Here is a 21,428-nt window from a genome sequence, read left to right as displayed (position 1 = left end):
CTTGTGATGTTGTGCAATGTTGTATAAGCTCTTCCATTCATTTACCTGAAGGAGTGAATAAGTGTGTGCAGTCTGTAGGAATTACAAAATTATTTTGTAGCTGTTTGCCTTATGAGCTCTAAAATACACTCTTTATACTGAACTGTATTTCAGTGCCATCTCAGAGTCTTTCATTTGTCTTAGCTTACACATAAAAAAAAATTTAATGTTCCCATAAATAATGTCAGGCTTTTAAAGGGTATTAGAAATTTAGTCATGTGAATTAAGACATTATGTAGTACTCTCTTATAAGAATAATGACCATTACAGATTCCTGTTTAATGTAACAAACCAAATGAATGATTTTTCTGGACAACAAATGTCTGCTGTTTAGATAGGTACTTAATTTGGGAGACCAAATTAACACATCTGAAATTGAGGTCACTTTAAAACCTAATTGAGATTACTTGCAACACAAGGACTATTTATTTCCTGTATACCATAATTCATTAATTAAGTTACACATAAGTTTAAAATAGAAGTACTTAAAGAGGCACACTCCATTTGCTTATTATGAGATTCTACTGATATTAAACTTGTTACAAAACAACAAGCTTTTAATTTAACACACCCAAAAATATCTGGGTAAGGGATTGACTTTTTGGTAAAAAATTCATCAGGGTAAGTGAAGATTTAAATTAATACGAGATTAGATATAAATATACCACACAAATTTTCTCCAATTACATCTATTTCATCATTTGAAATGACAGAATCATAGAATGACTGAGGTTAGAAGAAACTTTTGGAAATGATCTAGTCTCCTGGACTGGAGATTCCACAACCTCTTGAGCAAACTGCTCCTGTATATAACCATCCTCACAGTGACAAAAAGGTTATGTTTACATGGAATATTCTGTAATACAGTTTATGTCCACTGTCTCTAGTTCTGCCATTGGGCATCACCAAGAGAAGTCCGGCTCCATTTTCACCACACCCTCACCACCAGGTCTGATCAGAATCTCAAGACTTCCCTTCTCCAGGCTGAGCAACCCCAGCATCCTCTGTCTCTGCTTGTATGCCAGATGCTTCATTCCCTTCATCATCCCAGTGGCCCTTTGCTGGCCTCAGTCCAGTACGCCCACACTGGAAAGCATTCCACACCTTTCAGATTGTATTTGTTCATCCTACTGCTCAAAGCCAAGCCAATAGAACGCCATAACAATGTGATGTTAATTAACAAAGTCTAATATTTAAGTATTAACTACAGACAGTTTTCATAGCTTTTGCTTTGTATTTGTTCTCCATTTTATAAGCAAAACAAACCAAGTATACCTCTGAATAAAATACTATAAATAATAAAGTGAAAAGATATGGGAATCCATATATTCTCCAGATTAAGAGGCAAGTACTGATCAAAGTCAGCCTAGACACACATTTTTTCATAATCAGACTACCATGTGAAATGAAAGGTCAACATTTTTTTAATTAAAACCTTTTCAGATTCAGGGTGTATATGTGTATTGTTCAAACATATCAGATAAAGTAAGTGATGGTAATCTAAGAACTGTGGGGCTTTTTGAAAGACAATCATGATAGGGGAATGTGCTAATTTACCCAGCTGTACAACATACAATTTTCCTTGCAAGCACGGTGAAACACCAAGTAGAGTTTTGCCTGCAAAACAGCCAGCAAACGTAACAGTGAACATTATGCAGGAAAATTTAAGGGGTCACACCCCCTTTATCAACCCACCAGTTTTCAGAGTAACATACTACTCAATATTAAAAGATAGAAAGCTTTCTGAGAAAAAAACAGGTCAACTATACCTGAAGGGCCATGAAAATATTATCCACTGTCAAGCTCTTTTGTTTCCATTCTGATCAGAAGTAACAACACTTACCAGTCCCAGTTTACTGTGACTGATATGAATATACCTGAAGGGCCATGAAAATATTATCCACTGTCAAGCTCTTTTGTTGCCATTCTGATCAGAAGTAACAACATTGACCAGTGCCAGTTTACTGTGACTGATGTGAATAATTCTAAACCACAATGCTTGTGATGTTGTGCAATGTTGTATAAGCTCTTCCATTCATTTATCTGAAGGAGTGAATAAGTGTGTGCAGTCTGTAGGAATTACAAAATTATTTTGTAGCTGTTTGCCTTATAAGCTCTAAAATACACTCTTGCTTTATGATCTCTAAAATACACTCTTTCTTATTGAACTGTATCTCAGTGTCAGATGTGCCCTATGACTTGCAAGCTGCAGTGGAAGGCCACTACTCCTATTGACAAATCTATCCATTATGATTGGGTTTAGAGGGGAAGAATTTTTAAAACAAAGTATCATTGCTGCAAGCTGAGGGATATACAGTTTAAGAAATGCAACTTAGTTTTCCAGTAGCAAGAAAACACATTGAAATCCACAATTCTTATTAGCTTCCACAAGGACAAGTATAGTCCAAGAGTGCAGCACAGGCTGGGATCAATCCATCTGGGGAGCAGACCTGTACAGGTGGAGCTGGGGGCCTTGGTGAACAACAAGCTCAGCGAGTGAACATTGCTGCTGTGGCAAAGAAGCCAACAGGATGATGGGTGGCATCACAAGGGCATTACCAGCACAAAAAATGAAGTCAATTTCCCACTCTACTTGCGGCTTGCCAGGCCACACCTAGAATACAGTGTCCTGATTTGGTCCCTTCTATATTAAAAAGATGTGAACAGGCTGGAGAGGGTCAGGAGTAAGGCCACAAGTGCGATCCAAGGACTGGGAAGCCTGCCATGTGAGGAAAGGCTGAGAGAACTGGTTTGCACAGCCTTCAGCAATGAAAACGTAGGGGAAACCTCATCACTGTGTTCTAGCACTTAAAGGGTACCTTGCACAGAAGATGCAAGAATCCTATATAGAAGGATTCCCATGGAAAGGACAGGGCAATAGGTACAAGTTAATGATGGAAAGATTTTTACAAGAGGCAGATTTTTCACAAGGAGAAAAATCAGTCATTGGAATGCTCTTTCCAGAGATGTGGTGGATTCCCCACCATTGGGCACTTTTAAGATTCAGGTGGGCAGGGTGCTGAGCCATGTTGTCTAAACCACTCCTTTGCCATGAATAGTTGGACCAAATGATCCTTGAGGTCCCTTCCAACGCAGTGTTCTTTGATTCTATTTATTGGCTCATGTCCATATGTCAGGAAATAATTTTAGTATATTTTCCTTTCCAGGTGTTCAGGCATGTTTTCCATTTTGAGTTCCATGGACCAGCTGACTTCACAATCTAGGTCCCTTAATAGAATATAAATTTCCCTTTCGAAAGGAAAATTTCAAAGTTACTAACAATACTTTAATACTTGAATTCAGTTCAATTTTAAGATTAAAATTCAACTTTTTCTACAGTTAAAATATTACTTTGGATATAAGGATAAAATGGTTAAAGAGAAAAGAGTGTGGATATAAAAATGAATGCACTGAAGTTAGGAACCAAATTCAGAGTTTGCTGTTGAAACAACTTGAGTGCAATGTAATCTTTCATGAATCTTCAGAAAGTGACATGAAATTATAGGCCAGAAATTATAGGCCAGGGATCACACATCTACAAGGGCAATAACACACTGCATAAGAAAATATGATTTGAGAAAAGTTAAAGGGTTCTATTTGGGAAAGAATCAAAAAGACATTCAGGTTACTGGCAAATGGCATAAACATAGCATGGACATACTCATGATACATCATTTGGTCTAGCACTTCATTATAGAAAATTAATAAATAGCAGTTGTCTCACATCTCGACTTCATTTAAAACATTGCAATTTTCCACAAGAGGATTTGTTAAACTTGTGAAGATGAGCATTAATAGAAGGATTAAAAGTTGGCAAGGAACTGCCTGAAGGCTAAATGAAAGGAAAGGAAGTGTTTAAAAGGCATAGCATCATCTGGAAAGGAAGTCATAAGCACAATTCTTTGGTGCTCATTTTTAAAACTGCTTTAAAAAAAAAAAGGGACAGCTGTATAACAGCACAGGAAAAGTGATCATAAAACCAGCCCTGACTAAAGTCAAAGCAGAAAAGGCTTCTTTTTAAACACCCAGGCAACAAGACTCTGGAGCAGTCTTTAGGGTAGTAGTAGTAGGGATGAATTTTCCCACATTCTTTTGATAATGACTCTTCCTCAGTTTAAGATACTGTATCAGTGAGAGAAAAGATGCCTGCTAGATTCTGTGAAAGTTTAAACAGATTTTGCTTTCCTTTACTCTCCTGTACTTTTGCAAAAAGGCTGGTGGCAGACACAGAGGAGCTTTCTGACAGTTCATTGAATTGACAAACTAGTTAAGCTCTCCTTGTTCTCAATCCCATGAGCATCTACAGGTTCAACCAACAAAGCATATTGGCAGACATTTGTGGTGGGATTAAGGTGAGGCAACAGAAGCAATGTAGATGAACTCATGTGGAGAAAAAAAAATCATTATTTTGCTACCAGTGACAAAGGCAGCTAAAAAAAACTTACATGCAGAAGCCTGAGAGACAACAGGAGTCCACTTAGAAGAGACTGGGGAAAACTGTCTAAAAGTCTGTTGCTACATCAAGCATTCAGAGACACACAAACACCACAATGAAAAAAAAAAAATCCTACTTAATGAAACAACAAAAATAATCCATTAACTTCCATTCTGAAATAAGTATGACAACTCAGTTTCAGAAATAAAGCAAGAGCCTTTTAGCTCTAAGTAAGAGCATATTACTGGACTGAACTAATAAGGAATACATACAGGAAGATGCGCTGCCTCACTCATGACCTCTTTTTATTATCATAAAAAAACCTATATTACACTACTCATACTTATCTGATTTCACACCTATTTTGATTTGAAATTAACGTTTTTCAGCCTTGAAGGAAGGATTGAGAACCTTCACACTCCACATATTACCTTCTGGCCTCTTATTGTAGTTTTTACTACCTGACAATTCTCAGGTGCTTATGACAACAAGGAAGAAAACTTATCTCACATTTTTGGTAGGAGTGATGAATACTGAATTACTTTTAGGAATGAAACAAAAAACCAGTGTTTGCTTCACACCATGACAAATTGCAATGCAGCTGGATTGTATTTACTGATAGAAGCCCTGGATGCCATAGTATGTGTACATGCTAACCTTTTAATGCAGAGAGCTGGAAACAGCCACAACTATAAAGCAGACACAAGAAGCCTTGTGCCTGGGCTTTTAAGTGAGCAATTAAATGCATCATATATAGAGATAAGTAAATATAGGTACTATTACATAACGCTCAAACTACTGCTTACAACGTAGTTTTCTTGAAACAGTTCTGCTGTTTCATATCTTAGCCTAGAGTTCTTCTAGTCATTTATATAGCATTTTTAAAGTGATTTTGTCTGGGAAACACCATTTAATCTAATTTGCTAAACAATATTAATATTCTTAATTTGGGCAAAGTTCTTGGCTTGTCCAAAGAAGAATAAAATGCACAATTTTTCATAATAAATGCTGTATTAATAAGACCTTAACACAATTCTGATTGCATCTCCTTTTATTTCCCTGTTATTTTATCTTTACAGGAAATACCTGATAAAATAACAAAAGATAAAATAACAAAAATTATCTTTTTGTTTTGTTATGATAAAGGGATAAGCAGTGCAGATAAGGCAGATGTACCTCTGCCTTATTGTAAAAAGAGAGACAGATATTTCCAAAACAAAATTCAGAAAAATTTTGCAGAATTCACAGACTTCACAGAAGAAAGACATGTTTTCTAAGAACAGCATGGTCTAATCAGAGGGACTAAACTCTTCCAACTTTTTTCTAGTTATCCTGGGAGGTGCTAGGTGGCAAAGCTGCTAAAATGCTTTCAGATGGCTCCAGTCTTCATTCATCATATACTGAGGTCTCTCAGAAATTCAGGAATGCACTGAATACTAAGTTTTAATCAAATATAAAAATAAAATCCCACAACAGTTATTGGCCAGACTCTGTAGCTGGTTATTGGCTTTTTCTTCTTTTTAAATAATGATGTTGTTACCGCATGTTACCACCAACAAAATACATATGCTCATCAACAAAACCTGACACACTGTGAAAAGTGTGTAGCTGTCATTTAGCTTTACTAGACTTTATGTCCCCAATGAAAAGCACATGTCCAAAACACTTAGAAAATAACTTCTAACTCCCATACCACTTCAATCATAAGAATCAATTTTCCTCTAATTAAGAGTCACCAGTGATATGCCAGATAAACAAACTGTCCCAAAGGAAGAGCTGATTGTTCTCAAATAGTGGAAACAAAAAACAAAGTATTTCTTCTACCTCACCAATAATTTTAAACATAAACTATACACTGCTGGAGAAAGCAACTAATTTCAACTCCTTGTAGAGCTCATTAAGTAGATAAAAACCTAACTAGTGTATATCTATGCCTATACATACCCTGCAAAAAAAAAACCCCAAAACAGGATGCCACCCCATAGATTATCTAAACTGCTCATGTTCTTAATGTGATCTGGCACCGTAATAAAATTTGCTTAAGGAACAAATGAAATTATCTTACAGAAGTCCATGTGCCAATATCATCACCACAATAATGTTATTTTCTTGATTAATAATAAACAGACAGTGGTATCTTCCTGTTTTAAACATAAAAACATAAAAATGTGGTTTATAGATGTGAATTTTTATGTATGAAGACTTTTCATATAAATAGGATTTATTTTGGTTTTGGGTTTTTTGGTCCATATTTTGTTTTGTTTTTTGAGTGTTTTTTGTGTTGTTTTTTGTTTGTTTGTTCGTTTGGGGTTTTTTTGGGTTTTTTTTTTGTTTGGTTGGTTGGTTGGTTTTGTTTTTGAAGAAAAAATATATTTTGTAGCTCACAGACAGTTTAGCCTGTATTCATTCCACTAAGAAATGTAAGATGTTCAGAATTCATGATCAATCAACTTCTTATGCCATCTCACATGGCAAGCCTTTGACATAGTTCTAGAAATGGGTTATTTTCAGGTTTAAAAGCACCATCTGCTCTTAATGATGGCACCAACAAAATTACGGTAATAATAAAGAAAAATACCCCTAAGTGACAGAAAAATCCAAAGCCGAGAAGACATTTACAACTCATGACTATGCCTACAGAGACCACAATTCAAATGCCAGCTAGCTTTTAACAAAAGATGATCAGGTTTAAGTTTGTTGTACACCCTCCTTGACCCTCACATTGTGCAATGAACAATAAAATATCACTGTTGCAAGGAAAGGCAACAAAGGGGCCAAAATAATGAGAATGTGGAGATATTTTATTACTACGAGTTTTTAAACATCCAAAATAAAATGCAAAAACTTCAAAAAATAAATCCTTTTTCTCTCTAGTAATGCAAACTGAAGAAACTATTCTTGCTAAGTTAGTTTTCAGTTCACCAGCAAACAGCTTTTTCATATTAACAAATTAAAACTTCTGTAAAGGCATCAAATCAGATATTTTGCCAAGAATTCTTTGTTCCAGGAACTAATGGAAAGGAAGTCTTTATTGGTGACCTACATAAAAACTGATAGCTTGAACTTTCTGCCAATTGATTTAGCAATCCATTATGACCATAAATTTGCAAAAATAAAAGTTATTTCTTCTTGCTTCAAGCCAAAGGTTTAGAGCTTTTCCTTTAAATTTTTACAAATGAAACTTAGGCATTAAGTAGGCATTATGCAGAAATATGGAATTATTTCTGCATACCAAATAATGGCATTGGAAATGTCTTCAGTCATTGACCTAAGAAAAAAATTTGAAATCTTTATCTCTGTAGAATTAATAAACTACAGGTCACTTTGACAAATATACTTTTTTCATGTTTAATTTGACATGCAAGTTTTTATCCAATCTTCTTATCCAAGACCTGTTCAGTCTTCCATTTTCACATGTCTTTGCTCAATATTACCACTTAAAGTATGAAACTGTTTGCAGACACTATTAAGGTACTATTTTTCAAACATATGTCAATGCAGAAGAAATGCAGAAGATCAACTTCCATTTATATTTAGGATCTGTAAGAAAACATACGTGTCCAGAAAGCTCAAAGGACAGCCAAAATGTGGTCCACTGATTACCAAACAAAACAATAATATGGCTTCAGCAACTATACCATTACACATTAGATATCCATACTTAGTTATCTAAACCTAAAATGAAGTACACAGGTTCTCTTCTCTAACTCCTACTGTTTTTATTAAGAATAATAAAATATGCAAATGTAATGGCAAAATTCCTGAAAACTTTCACTTTTTTGTCTTTCACGGGATTGTCTATTACTACTATCAGCTGCATTTCGGTAGCAAATTTTCAAATTTAGAGTCTTTCTGAAAATTCAGTTTGAGAATTTAAGTACTGGATGTTTTCAGGGAAGGAAAGCAAGGCAAGTTAGGAAAAATAAAGTAAACTTAACAGAAAAGTGCAGAGAGAAAAAAATTACCAAATTGCAGGAATTCTTCCTCTACCCCATTCAAAACCAGTTCTCCCTTGCCTAGATTAATCCAATCATCTCTTGTGCACACACCTGGAAAACATCTTTTCCAGACTTTAATCATGCTTTTTCCCCTTTCTACTACTATGCTTATCTTTTAATTCCAGCAACTGTTCCCTCTCCCTCACATTTTCTCTGCCCTTCTGGTAACAAACGCAGCCACCCCATTTCCTCATCAAAAGGAACAGATGTGATATGACAAAATTTTAAAGTAGCACCACCTGCTCAGGGTGGTACCCTTCCAGCAACAGGGACGTTCTGAAACTGGAGATGAAACCTGTCTATGACAGTTCAGCTTGTCTTTGCAATTTCCTCATGCTTTTATAGTCAGCTCAAACTGGGTTCTGCTTAAAAAGAAAGACTGGAGACTGAGCAAATGGCCACAAATCTCCTGCCTGTTGTGGGGGAAAGAGATTACTCATATAAAATTGATGCTGTATCCATCTCTCTGGTAAATGATGATGCTGCCAGGAGATTTTTCTCAAGGCAGATTTAAAAAAAAAACAACATAGACAACAGTTGGGTAAAGTACATTGGCATAGACTAAAATGAAATTATTGTATATTTCTGTGGCATTCAAATATATGCAGTACAGTTAATGTGCTAGTGTACCTCATTTTGAAGTTCATCAGCACTTTTGGTAGACGCAAGGATCTCATACAAAGTGCAGCAGAGGTCTTCTGTTGTTGGTCCTCCAGGGTTACCTCCTTGAGATTCCTTCAGGTACTTTCCAACTTCACACCATAAAAAAGAATCATCTATTTTTTCCAAAGATTTGATATTAGATTTCTCATCACAGTAGTTCTGTAAGTGATTCAGCTGATTATTCAAAAATTTGTTATAATCTAAGCTTATATTTTTCTGTGCATCAGTCTCGCCATTCACAGGCAGCTCTTCAGAGTGATCCAAATCATGCATGTCAAATGAAAACACTATATTTTTACCAAACAACACTCTGCTATCACCATTTTGCTCTTCAGCCAACTGTATGAGGGCTCTAAGCTGTTCTTCAGTGAAGTGAGAAGCAATCCGAGACGTGGCATTACAAGCTGCAGTAGCAGATGATGATGGAAATGGCCCAAACATCTGCTTGATCACCTTTGTCTCATCATGGCCAACATATTCTTTCCCATGAAATGTCTTAAAAAGAAAAACAGCTCCACTTTCAATCGCTTCTTGTCCATTTTCAGCTCCAACTGTTAACAAAACCAAATGTAACTTAATATACTTAAAACTAAGAGTGTTTCATTACCTATAACATAATTGCATTAAAATTCTTGTCACAAGTCTCATCAGCAGAGATATCAAAAGAAGACCACAACAAGTAAGAATTGTTGCAAGGTACTGAATTACAAAAGGTACGTGATAATAAAACATCTGTCTTCATTATCCTTCTACATACTAAAAATTTATAGTAAGAATTATCAATGCTTTCTTATCTTTCTGAGCTAGAGAAAAAAACATGGTAGAGGTCTTAAACTCACAATTGTATATTTATAAGCTATTTAACGTTAACAAATTTCCACTTTGTCTCACTATTTATTCACTGCCTAATCTGAATATTCATAACAGAATAAATATACAGAACTCAACTGGGGATTACTGAATCCTTGTAGTAATTCCCAGTAGAATTACTTCTGAGTATGTGCTAGGTTAGAAAAACTGCTCAAAAAATTTAAAGCAAATAAATGTATGAATTTGGACTTCTATCTACAAAATATCACGTTATGAAAAAAACCAATATATTATTAGATAAAAACATGAATTTACTTCTCAAATATTCACAAAGATAGTCGAGGAAAACATAAGGAAAACTCCATGTGACGAACCAATATGTCCCTACTACAACATTTTTAAAGTCACCAAGTCTAACCTAAACAAAACCAGCAGCAGAGTGGGGCTTTCGTTCATTTTAAATGAGGACAACTTACAAAATTTTTTTACTTGATTGATCCAATTTAGATTAACACCAGAAAAAGCAAGGGGTTTCTTCCCCACAACCTAACATAAAAGAGCAAATTAATTCTAGCAAAAGCAGATGGAACAAGGCTAAGTAGCTAGAAATGTAATATATAAATAAATTGAGGTGGCTACAAATTCACTATTTAGCTTGAATATTCCTGTGGTGCACTTTGAAAATCTGAGGAGTTCAAGGAGAGGACTGGAGGTGATATTTACAAGATAATTAGATACCTACATATGGAAGGTATCTAATACATACTTACATGATCTAAAGATACACACATATAGAATAGATATGTAAACAGGTCTCAGAGGAAAAAGGTGGTTCAGCCCCTTCCTTTTAGCATTAGCTATATAGGAAGCAAAAAAAACCAAACCATACATCTAAAAACTTGTAGTTTGTCTGCATGAAGCTCATTCATATATTCCTAACATACAAATACATATTATTATTTAGAGTCAATTGTCTCTGAACAGAAGTAAAGATTACCAAACTGAAAGAGAAATTGAAGGATTTGAGAAAAATCTCTTAGGTTTACTATTTGTTATTTCTCCTTTATTATTGACATCTCCTATTTATGAAAGCATCTCTTGAGAAAATATCACTCCTTCCATCTCAACCAAATAAACCAAACAAGATGGCAAGAGATGCACTACTAGAAGCTACACTTTTTGGTATTTTGTTTTGTTTGCCAGCCAACATTTTAGTCCAGTACCACTTGCGATTAAACTATACACAATGGATATTTAGAACAGCTTTCTCAATCTGTTATCAATAGCGATTGCATCTTCCCCTACTAGCTCTATGAGCTGACAGCTGGTACAAATTCAGTCCCCATCTTGCATGACTTCAAGCCTTGTGTGTTGCAAGTGCCAGCTGAAATCTGTGCACTGAAGAGATACCTGGGTTAGGGCACAGAGTTGGCCCGTCCCCAGAGGTCTGTCTCAGAAAGACAGCAGCAATATGTTTAAATTCCAGCCCAAAGAGCTTAAAAGTTTACCAGCAGTACTAACCAGAGTTTAAAACTTTTTGTCAGTGATTTGAGAAATAACTCAAAAATATGCTTCTGATGACTGAAGAAAGCAATAGCCATTTACAATCATTAATAGATTTAATAAGCATCTTCTGCAATGGTACAGCAAAATGGACTATCACCACATGTTGGACATGAATGACTTGCCTAGCCTTTTTTGAAAGCCTTTATTTAGACATTAGTTTCTTTCTCAATTTACTAGATTTTTCCAAATAAATGGTCAAGAAATAGAATGTAAATGGGGCAGGTTAACATTTGTATTGCAATAAAAATCTCTGGTCTGCAGTACCAAAACCAGGAAAATATATTTATTTTTTATTAATTCTTTCTATCTTTTTAATGTTTCTATTCAAGATATTGGAAAAACAATCAGAAAAGGAGGAAATGTACCTATGAGATTGAAAGGAAAAATCCTTAAATATGTGACAGCAAGAGCTTGAGCCATGTGCTCAGTTTATGAGCTGATGAAGTTAATTTTTGCCAAAAGCAAAAGCTGTATTAGGTTTAGTCTGTCAATCAAAAATTAAATTTCCAATTAAAACTAAGTTTTCACATGTTCTTTGCTGTAATGTATTTCAGTATTAGAAGTTTAATTCCAGATGACTGAAATATATTTTTATTTCTCTCCTCAACACCAAAGAATTCAAAGATTTCTTATATTTTTATCTGCCTGCACAGCAGTCCAACTTTTCATTATACCAATTACATGGAATTAAAGCAGACAACATCAGGATTGTTCTTTTCTTAGAGTACTGCTATTCCAAAAGAAATAGTTGGTTTTGCTTAATAACTGTCAATCACAAACCATACCACACTCTACAAAACAATACTATCAAACAAGTAAGAATATCCATATAACAATGGAATCTTAAAATAAAACAGAAGACCAAATTTTGCATATGTGTATCAGATAAAATGGAGTTTCAAAGTTATTACAGGGCAAAACTGGCATCAAGGTAGAACCAAAACTATACCAGTAAAGTATGCAAGGAGAATGCAACTTGAACCTGCTCCCACCCCAATATAAAATAATGTATTATTAGACTACTAGAGAATGAAAACATACCTATTTGTTTTGCAGCTTGTAAGATAGTTTTTAAATCACCATTTACAGTTTGGTATTCTTTTTTGTCCAAATTGTCATCAACAAACTTTATTATCTTCTTCCAAGTAAGATCAGACTTCAGCAACTGGGCATGTAGTTTTGATCTTTTAGTCTGAAAATGCAAAATATTTGGGTTTTTTAATTTATTTCAAATCAATACATGAGTGTTCCTTTAAAATTAAAACACCAGATAAAAACAATTCCTTGCAATTGCATTCAGTCAGTATATAGTACTGACTGCAAGCACTTTTCCTTTTACCTGATCTTTAGACTCCTGAGTGTATGAAAGAAAGATACACAAAAGCACACACACTCTCTCACTAATTTACTCTTTCCAGAGCAAAATCCTCTATAAAGCCAAACCAAACTCTTGCAACTTCAAGAGATTTATAGTTCTCAAGATTCCAAAGTCATTTCATAGGTTCCCACAAGGCATCTATCGCTTTAATGCATTATTTCTCATGAAGCAAAAGAAGTACCTAAATTCAGTAAACTTAATATTAGAAAGGAAATGTTTGGCTTCCCAGCTCTATGTAAGCTCAGAGCTAAAAGTAGCCTTGCCCAACTTCTTGAAAGACAAATTAACACAACCAAGCAAGCTTTGCCATATGATTGTAAGGGCTAAATATAAATCACAAAGCTACAGCAAATTAGACTTTGAGTGAGGACACTATGAAGGAATGTACAGGAAATTTTACACACTCTGCCCTTCTTGCTTGCCTGCTCTTATAAAATATCAATGCAAATGAAGAAAACAAATGATTCTTACTATAGCTATGCTTTGTAAAAGAAAAAAAGCTTTACCGTTAAGTCAGCTAATTCTTCACTGTAATCCTCATGTTTAGTGACATTTGAAAAGGAGCGTAAAGCGCCTGTAAGACGAGGCAAGGCCATCTGTTACTCATTCAGTGATCCATAGGATGAGAAATCAGATCCCAGTTCAAGTACCTAGATGAGAACAAACAAATAACATGGCTTTATTAATGTTATAAATACAAACATGCATCATGAACTTGAAAGACCTTTTCGAGCTAGCAGCACTTGGCTGGAACTTCAATTAAGCCAGTTAAAAAAAGATCTCTTAAAATAATGATAATCAAAATTAAATAAAAGGAGGTGAAAGGCACAGAGAGAGGCAAGAAATGGTAACATGCAGAGGTCACTCAGCAGGTGGTTCTTTTCTCTCCTCCCTAAATAAAAGTTACCAGCAATGAGGCAAAGTGGCAATTATTTCTTTAGCACCCCTAACACTGTATTATAGTGAAATCTGTGTAACTGAACTTTAGCTCCCAATAGCAGTAAGTGATTACAACCTACGGGAAGATTTTCTCTGAGCCAGCCCATGCTGGGAGCTCTCAGGTCATTAACAGCCTCTGGCGCTGATGCAGAGAGAGACATCTTTCTTGACAAGTGCTTAGCCATTTTTAACCAGCAAAACTGGGAAAGAAAATTATGACAGGAAATAAACATTGTCAAAGTCATAGCACTGAACTATTGTAAGAGATAAAGGGAATAAAAAAGGCTACCAGAAAACTGAACACACTATGCCTTGGGATATTTTCATCTCACAACTGGGAGTGCACACACAGAGCAGGACTCTCTTCAGGACTACAGCTTATTTCCATGCAGTTTTATTTCCTCTGTGGAACAGGCTCATATCTATGCACCAAAACACAGCTGTTCTCCATCTGAAACTGTACTTCTTCCAAGCCTTTTACTGAAATTATTCTCAAAGTTATTTAATTTCAAAAGGTGCCCACGGCTGAATTGTTTAATGAACCCTAACACACAGCTACAGTTTCTGATGGTATTAGATAAGATACAGATTTAGATTATTTTTGAAACAATTAATGATACCATTACAAACCTAATGATCTGCATCATTCTTAACATGCCTGAAGATCAACGTCCATCCAGAATTTAAAGAACTTGTAACAGAGTTAATAGAATTACTTCCCCCCCAGTCATACAATACAGAACTCTCTGCTTTCATCCAATTATCCTTAACGTTTTTCCTTATTTAATGACTGCATTTGTATTTTAGCTATCAGCTTTGCAATACAGCGCAAAAGAAATCCAGATGTAGCGTTCCAGTCACAAACAGAGAAATGTCACTGACTTGTCAGGGCTGCTTGTTTTCCCACCTTGCCTTAAGATGCTTTTTGAGACTGATTTTACAACAGCTGATATTTTGGAGACAAATGTTATAACAATGAAGCTATAAAATTTAGAAATACAAAATCTTTAACTGTGAAGGGCAAAGAGAGCATGTGTTCAAGCCTAGAAACAGACAGAGCCAAACACCACTCCAGATCTTTTGATATATTCAGTGAATATATGACATGCAATTCATACCAGCATAGCTCCTAGTCTGTAATAGTCTAAACATTATAGCCACCATTATTAGAAGGGAAGTAATGTGTCCAGACTTTGAGGGTACATCACTCTCACAACTCTTCTAATGACAGAACTGCCATTAGCTATTAGAGCTATTGGGTCCATTTTGCCTATTTATTTTATACCTTAAATATACCTAATACCTTTATACATTGAAATACCTTGTCCTGTAGCATTATGTGCCTTTATAAAAAATGCAACAACATATAACTCTAATATTACTTTAATTGTCCTTTCTGAAATACCGTGCATACATGGTTGAAAGTTAGAACATACTTATAAAAGTTCACTTTTCACACACACTCAAAAATTTCAACACATCTCCAGCAGGCTCATTTATTAGGAGACTGAATTTTAAATGGATATTTCTTTCTCCTTTATTCAATTTCTTTTTCAGCAGCTCCTGAAATAGAAAACCTGAAACACCAGAAAACAAGAAAGGGCACACTGTCCACAGTCACGGCCAAAGGGCCAAATCCAGCCCTGCAACCCTAATCTTGTACTAGTAAATGCTGCACCACACTTGCCCGTGTGCTTTCAGAACTTGCAGGTATCTGAGGAAGCTGGTTTGGCAGAACAGTCACACAAAGCTTCTGCATCCCATTTATAGTCAAATAACACTCACCCCCATCACTTCTGGTACATGACACCCACTCTCAGCAGGTCACCAACGAAAACAAAACTAGCTAGTAAACAGAATGCAGGGGATGGGTGAAACTAATTACTCCACTGTTATCATAGAAAAACAAGGTAAAACTTAGAAACTTTGGCTATTATTCTGCAACATATTAGAGCCAGCTCTGAACACTAAATCGAAAATCATGTGGCCCTGTAAAATGCAGTGTAAATTTATAGGTAAACCTATAAATTTACAGGTAACGTGTTTTTAAAAAAATACGTTACCTGCCTTCACATAAAGCCTCCTTATGTAGATACCTGCCTGCATCACACTGCCTTTAGAGTGAACCAGCTGTTCTTCATCTTTCCACAGCCATCATAAGAGTAACTAATTCCTTCTGGTTTGAGACAAATGTATCTGTTTGCTCACCGGTGGATCTGAAATACCTGAACTACCAAATGATCCTGCTAAGATCTGCTAGTTTTGAAACAAGTTCCTAAAAGGAAGAGGCAATTAAATCCTCTTTACCAGGGTCCACATATAAAAGATGAACTTTTGCTATCCTTATGCACATTCCCTGTAAAGAAAAGTATGAAAAAGGTTCCATCTTAAATCATTTCCATAGGACAAACGGAATGGGAACTTAACCCTCGTATCAGTGCGACTTTACATGCCGAAAAGATTTCTTCTCCTCCTCCCCCTCCAATCAAGTAACGACGTTTTGGGTGCAATCTGCTAATGATTTCTAGAACAATTTCAGATTTCCTGCTTCTTTTAAAAAAACACGTAACTTTCCACCAAGCCTGTTTGTAAATCAGAAAGAGCAATATCCACCCTTCCAAAGTTTTGTGAAGATGAAAGTAACTTTTAAAGTCTATTTTGCTTCTTTTAAAACAAGTGTGATTTTAACACTGAAACTTTTTATAGGAGAAAGTAAAACATAAAGACATATTATACTCAGAGTTCAGGTAAGCAACAATTCAAAGTTTATTGTTTGAAAGTAAACATGAATCATAATCTCAGCAGGTTTTTACTCATTAAAGTGAAACATGGAAAAAAAATTCAGCAATAACACAAAGGTAACAAAAATTACTATAGAAGTTTTCCACTTCGTATTTTCACCAGCTACTTAGGTTTTCATCCAAGTCCTGGCCTTCTTATGTTTCTAAGACAAGCAAATAACAGAACATTTCTCTCTCTTCTTCACTGAAATATTGAAGAGATTACTGTAAAAGACACCTCCTTTTGAAATTTACTGAATTCCTATGCTCTCTAACAGATCAAACCAGCTGCCCAATAGGGCTAAGAGAAGGTGAATACTCAGATCAGGCATGTCAATGTTCCAGTTGAACAGTAATGTTTCCTTCCTTACAAAGGATGGAATAACATAGCATTAACACAGCTAAAAATCACAGGTAAAATCCACAGTTACACGATCCTAAAGTACCAGCTTCTGTAGCCTATAATATTTTACTTTTTATTTGTCCTTTAAGACTTCACAGCAGTGATTCTGTTTAAAGTATTTAAGGAATATTAAGCCATGTTCCCAGATTTTACCTATATTACCTATAATTCTCCCAGCTATTAATAAGTTTCTTGCTGTCTATGTAAACCTGCAATTTATAAAACATAAAGAAGTTATTACAAGTAACTAATCTAATCAAAGAACATTATAAAGAAAAAGAGGCTTTAGACATTGGCAGTGAATAGCAGGTTGCTATTGACCACAAAGTATTTCAAACGGCATTTTCTCTTTCACTTGAAAAAGAGGAAACATTTCAAATGAAAAAGAAACTGAAAGGGCAAATGATATCCCACCCACAAGGCTATACAAAAGCTAAAGGGACACTGAAGTAACTTTTTTTAAATTTTAAATACATAATTCAAACAGTGAGACCATTTATCAACACATACAATATTTTACTTTACACTACTGTGTAAAAAGACTTAAAATAGATCCCCAAACATTAAATTTTACTGATATGAACATATTTTAGAATGGCTACAATTAACTTCAACAGCTTTATTAACACAAAGGTAAACTCAATATTTGATTTACAAATAAAACTCAGTATTTAAAAAACCCCAAACAACACATTCTACTCGATATATATCCTTTCTATATCATATCATACACATCAAAGGAAAAATATTTCAGAGAAAACACTTTAAAGAAAAAAATTAAACCATTAGATGAAAAAGCTATTTTGGACCTCTGAGAACATTTTTATTAGATTCAATAAAATTTCTTATCCAAGCATGTTTGATGCCAATAGTACAAATACACACCTAACATCAAAGTTGTTAGCCAGGGATAACAGTGGTTTAATAATGTCTGGGACAAAAATCAGAAATAGCAGGTGAAAGCATGACACTAAAATAATAGTATTTCCAGACTTTGTATTTTGCACCTTTACAAACAGTGCTGCCCGATGTAGTACCAACTGTACGCTTTCAGACATCTCACTTCCTACAAAAGGCCCAGACATCACCCTGGAATTCTCCCAAGTTGTCTGGGTCAAATATTACTGATCTCCAGTCAAGACTGGGTCAATCTTGAAAAGGGAAAGAGCAAGATTAAGGAATATGTACTCAGGAAGAAACAGTGGCTTCCTGACACACAACATTCACCTCAGCGAATACCAAAATTCAGACAAGTGCCTCAGCATAAGGAGGCATAACAGCACCTCTATGTGCCATTGTTCACATAAAAGACAATTTCAGCATCTTAATTACAGAAGTCACTAAACAAACAAAAAACCCTAGAAAATCAAATAATGGAATTACAAGTCATTCATTTAATACAGTATTAACCCTTTCCACATTTTTTCATAATCTTAGCCATGCACATGTGATCACCAGCTGCCTAGCACTGTGCCTGCTTGCATCAGCTGGAGAACCATTTCCTGTGATTATGCCTGATGCTGCTCTGGGATGATGCCAAACATGTGGCTTGGCTCAATAATGTGTTCATTTTACATTTTACATGTACTTTGAGATATTTACTGAGGATAGCTGTTGTTAAAAAAGAAAAAAAAATTAAAACAAGCCTTTCTTGAGAATAACTCATCTTTCTTTTCCAAGAACATAACATGTAATTCAGTTGTTAAAACAAAAAATGTCTGTAGTTCTACACCTCATGGCCTTAACTTTTATGTTTCCTGCAGTGAGAGATAAACTGTATCCCAAGCAACAGAAACTTCGAGACTTGCCTTACTCATGGAGAGACATACTACATGCAAATTTCCAGCTTCAACATATGTGACATATATGTTCATTTAAACACTAGGCATAAGCCACAAATACAAGATAGGGATGGTTGGAGGTGTCATTTTGTTTAGTTTTGCTTTAAGTTTAATAGGTGTGCCTCTGTTACACACTGTGCCATCAACAGAGGTTCAAAACAACCTCAGGGGTTTCATCTTACTCTGTTCCAGAAAGGCCTGTGACTAAAGGAAGAGATGTATGGAAAGTAAATAGGGATGTAGGTGGTCAAAGGAAGGAAAGGCAGGATGAAAAAAAAATAGATAAGTGAGAGAAAGAAAAACCTTTGAGTTAATAACAGCTAAGTAACACACATTGCATCTCACTGAGGATGGCTGTGAGGATGTGGGAAGCACTTCAGCAAATATAAGTGCTATCACAATACATGTATAATATACAACTGCATAACTGCTGGGCAGAGAGCACACTGGAGAACTTGCTCAGATGGTAGCAAAAAAAGTCTCTGTCACATGCTCCTGTAGTGAACAGCAAGTGCATACAAGTGTGAACTACTGGCCATTACAAGGTTTTTAAGCCTCACAAAGATGTGTTCAAGCACTCAAATCACAATATTTATAGACTACTAAACAAATGCCTCAAATCACTAAACAAATGCCTCAAATACTGAATTATCCCCCAGTTCCAAATAAATGGATGCTTATTAGCCACTCAACACCATATTAATGCTGATTCATAATTAATGCTGATTTCCTTCAAAATAAGGTTTCAATAAGCCTCAAGGTGGGTATTGGATCATTTTGTATCTGGAGCATTCTCCCAAATGTTTCTGAAGGAAACACTAAACACTCCTTTTGAGAAAAACATAACCTATTTCAGCATTTACAAAGGATATCAAATGCAATGCAATAAAAGACTAAGCCAGGTACACTAATCCTTAAGACCCTGCCTGTACATTATTACTCAAATCAAAAAAGAGTGGTGGTATGAGTAGGATTGTTGTCTTACTTCTTATAAACCACTAAGTCATTCACTTTCTTTACAGCAAAGTCATTAGCAATGTTCCTACTACCTGCAAAAACAGGATGTCAGTTCTGAAGTAATTGTCTTGCTAAACATTGAGATTCCTTCTTGAGGATTTCTTTAGTAATTAATTATAGCTAATAAAGTCTTTGCATCTTGCAGATAATGCACAGTAGCTGTGTAAGCACAGTGCAACTTATGCCAAGATTCACATTTAATCTTACAGAACAATTATTCGACATAAGCACTGAAGGAGGATTTCTCATTTAGAGAAAATAAAACATTTTTTTGTGTTAAGCAATTTTATCAATACAACTGGTATTAATAATGGTAATGCTGCCAATCTGAAACAGAAAACCTGCAAGTACCTAAACTACAGAATTATTTTTCAGAACAGAAATATGCAGAGTTTTAGACCAGTTAAGTAAGAAGCTGTAGATTCTACAGCCCTTTTAGTCATAGACAAGAAAATTAATTTAATTGTCATGTACTAAACATATGGAAATGGCCTTCAAAAGAAACAGATTCTGGCCAACTTTGGCTATCACAAAACAAAATGTTTCCCATACTATCAGCTATAAATAAAGTCATCCTATTTCCAGCAGCTTTTGAGTCAGACTTTTTACCAACGGTTGCAGTAAATAATACAGAAACATGTAGAAAATTACTCACTACATAAAATAAGAACCAGATGTCATTGTCCACACAAATGCATCAATTTAATTAGAATAATGCAAGTGTATTGTGCAATTTTAAGTGTTTGCTATGTTTTGCAATATTTGAATTTATTACATTCATTTAAGTTTTATATAATGTTTTTAGTATTTTCTAAAATATGTCATTTATGTTTTTTCCATCATTCAGTATGTTGCTTGATAACTGTCATAATTTTTGAGGTGGGAAGGAGTAAGAAAGCCATAACAGAAAACTCTCTAGTTAGTATCTTTCCAATAATACATAGGAACTGGAACTTGAAAGCTGTGTATTTTATCCATAATTCTTCTAAAAAGTGTTTTAATTCTGAATATACTACCCCTCAGTCTTTCTAACACTCCTCCTAAAAATTCTGTCAGTATATATAAAAACTTTTCCAAAGGTATGTCCATATAAATGAACCACTCATGGTCTAACAGTCCTTTTGTCCTCATTGGATCCTTGTCACAGCACACTGAAGGTTCAGTCCAGCTCAGTGGTTAAAAAGTTACAAGTTGGTATCTCCTGTCAGAAAAGTAGACAGAGGCACATTCACAAGGCAGCGCACTGACCTAATGTGATCAAATATTGAAATGCAGTGAAGATGCATAGAGAGTCCCAAAAGTCAACCCATCAAGACAAGCTGTTCAGTCCAATTCACACCAGCCTTTTGGGGATGTCTTCCCCTTCAGAACTTCCTCCTACTGCCTGGAGGCAACACCACCTCCTCCTCCATGAAGAGAGTTGTAAAGAAACCAAAGGTTATAACAGACACACAATAAGCTGTCCCAAGCCAGACCAATGTCCACTTGATTTAACTTAAATATTACTTAACATTGGTAGGGTATAGAGGTGAAAAAAGTCAAAATTTCAGCCTAAAAAT

General features: G+C 35.2%; 1 protein-coding gene across 1 annotated transcript in view; it reads right to left on the bottom strand.

The window, feature by feature from the left end:
* Window positions 1-21,428, bottom strand: part of ASCC3 (activating signal cointegrator 1 complex subunit 3) — a 251,135-nt gene that overhangs the window by 223,644 nt on the left and 6,063 nt on the right. The window contains exons 2-4 of the mRNA XM_039727495.1: window positions 13,396-13,539; window positions 12,553-12,703; window positions 9,103-9,686 (exon numbers count right to left, since the gene is read on the bottom strand). Of these exons, the coding sequence (XP_039583429.1) occupies window positions 9,103-9,686; window positions 12,553-12,703; window positions 13,396-13,485 (825 nt within the window). The 5' untranslated portion in view covers window positions 13,486-13,539. The remainder of the gene's footprint in view (window positions 1-9,102; window positions 9,687-12,552; window positions 12,704-13,395; window positions 13,540-21,428) is intronic.

This window comes from Passer montanus, unplaced genomic scaffold (genome assembly GCF_014805655.1).
Source record: "Passer montanus isolate IOZ18808 unplaced genomic scaffold, ASM1480565v1 scaffold11, whole genome shotgun sequence".
Classification (NCBI taxonomy): domain Eukaryota; kingdom Metazoa; phylum Chordata; class Aves; order Passeriformes; family Passeridae; genus Passer; species Passer montanus.
Note: the sequence above shows the minus strand (reverse complement) of the source record. Positions and strands in the feature narration are given on the sequence as shown.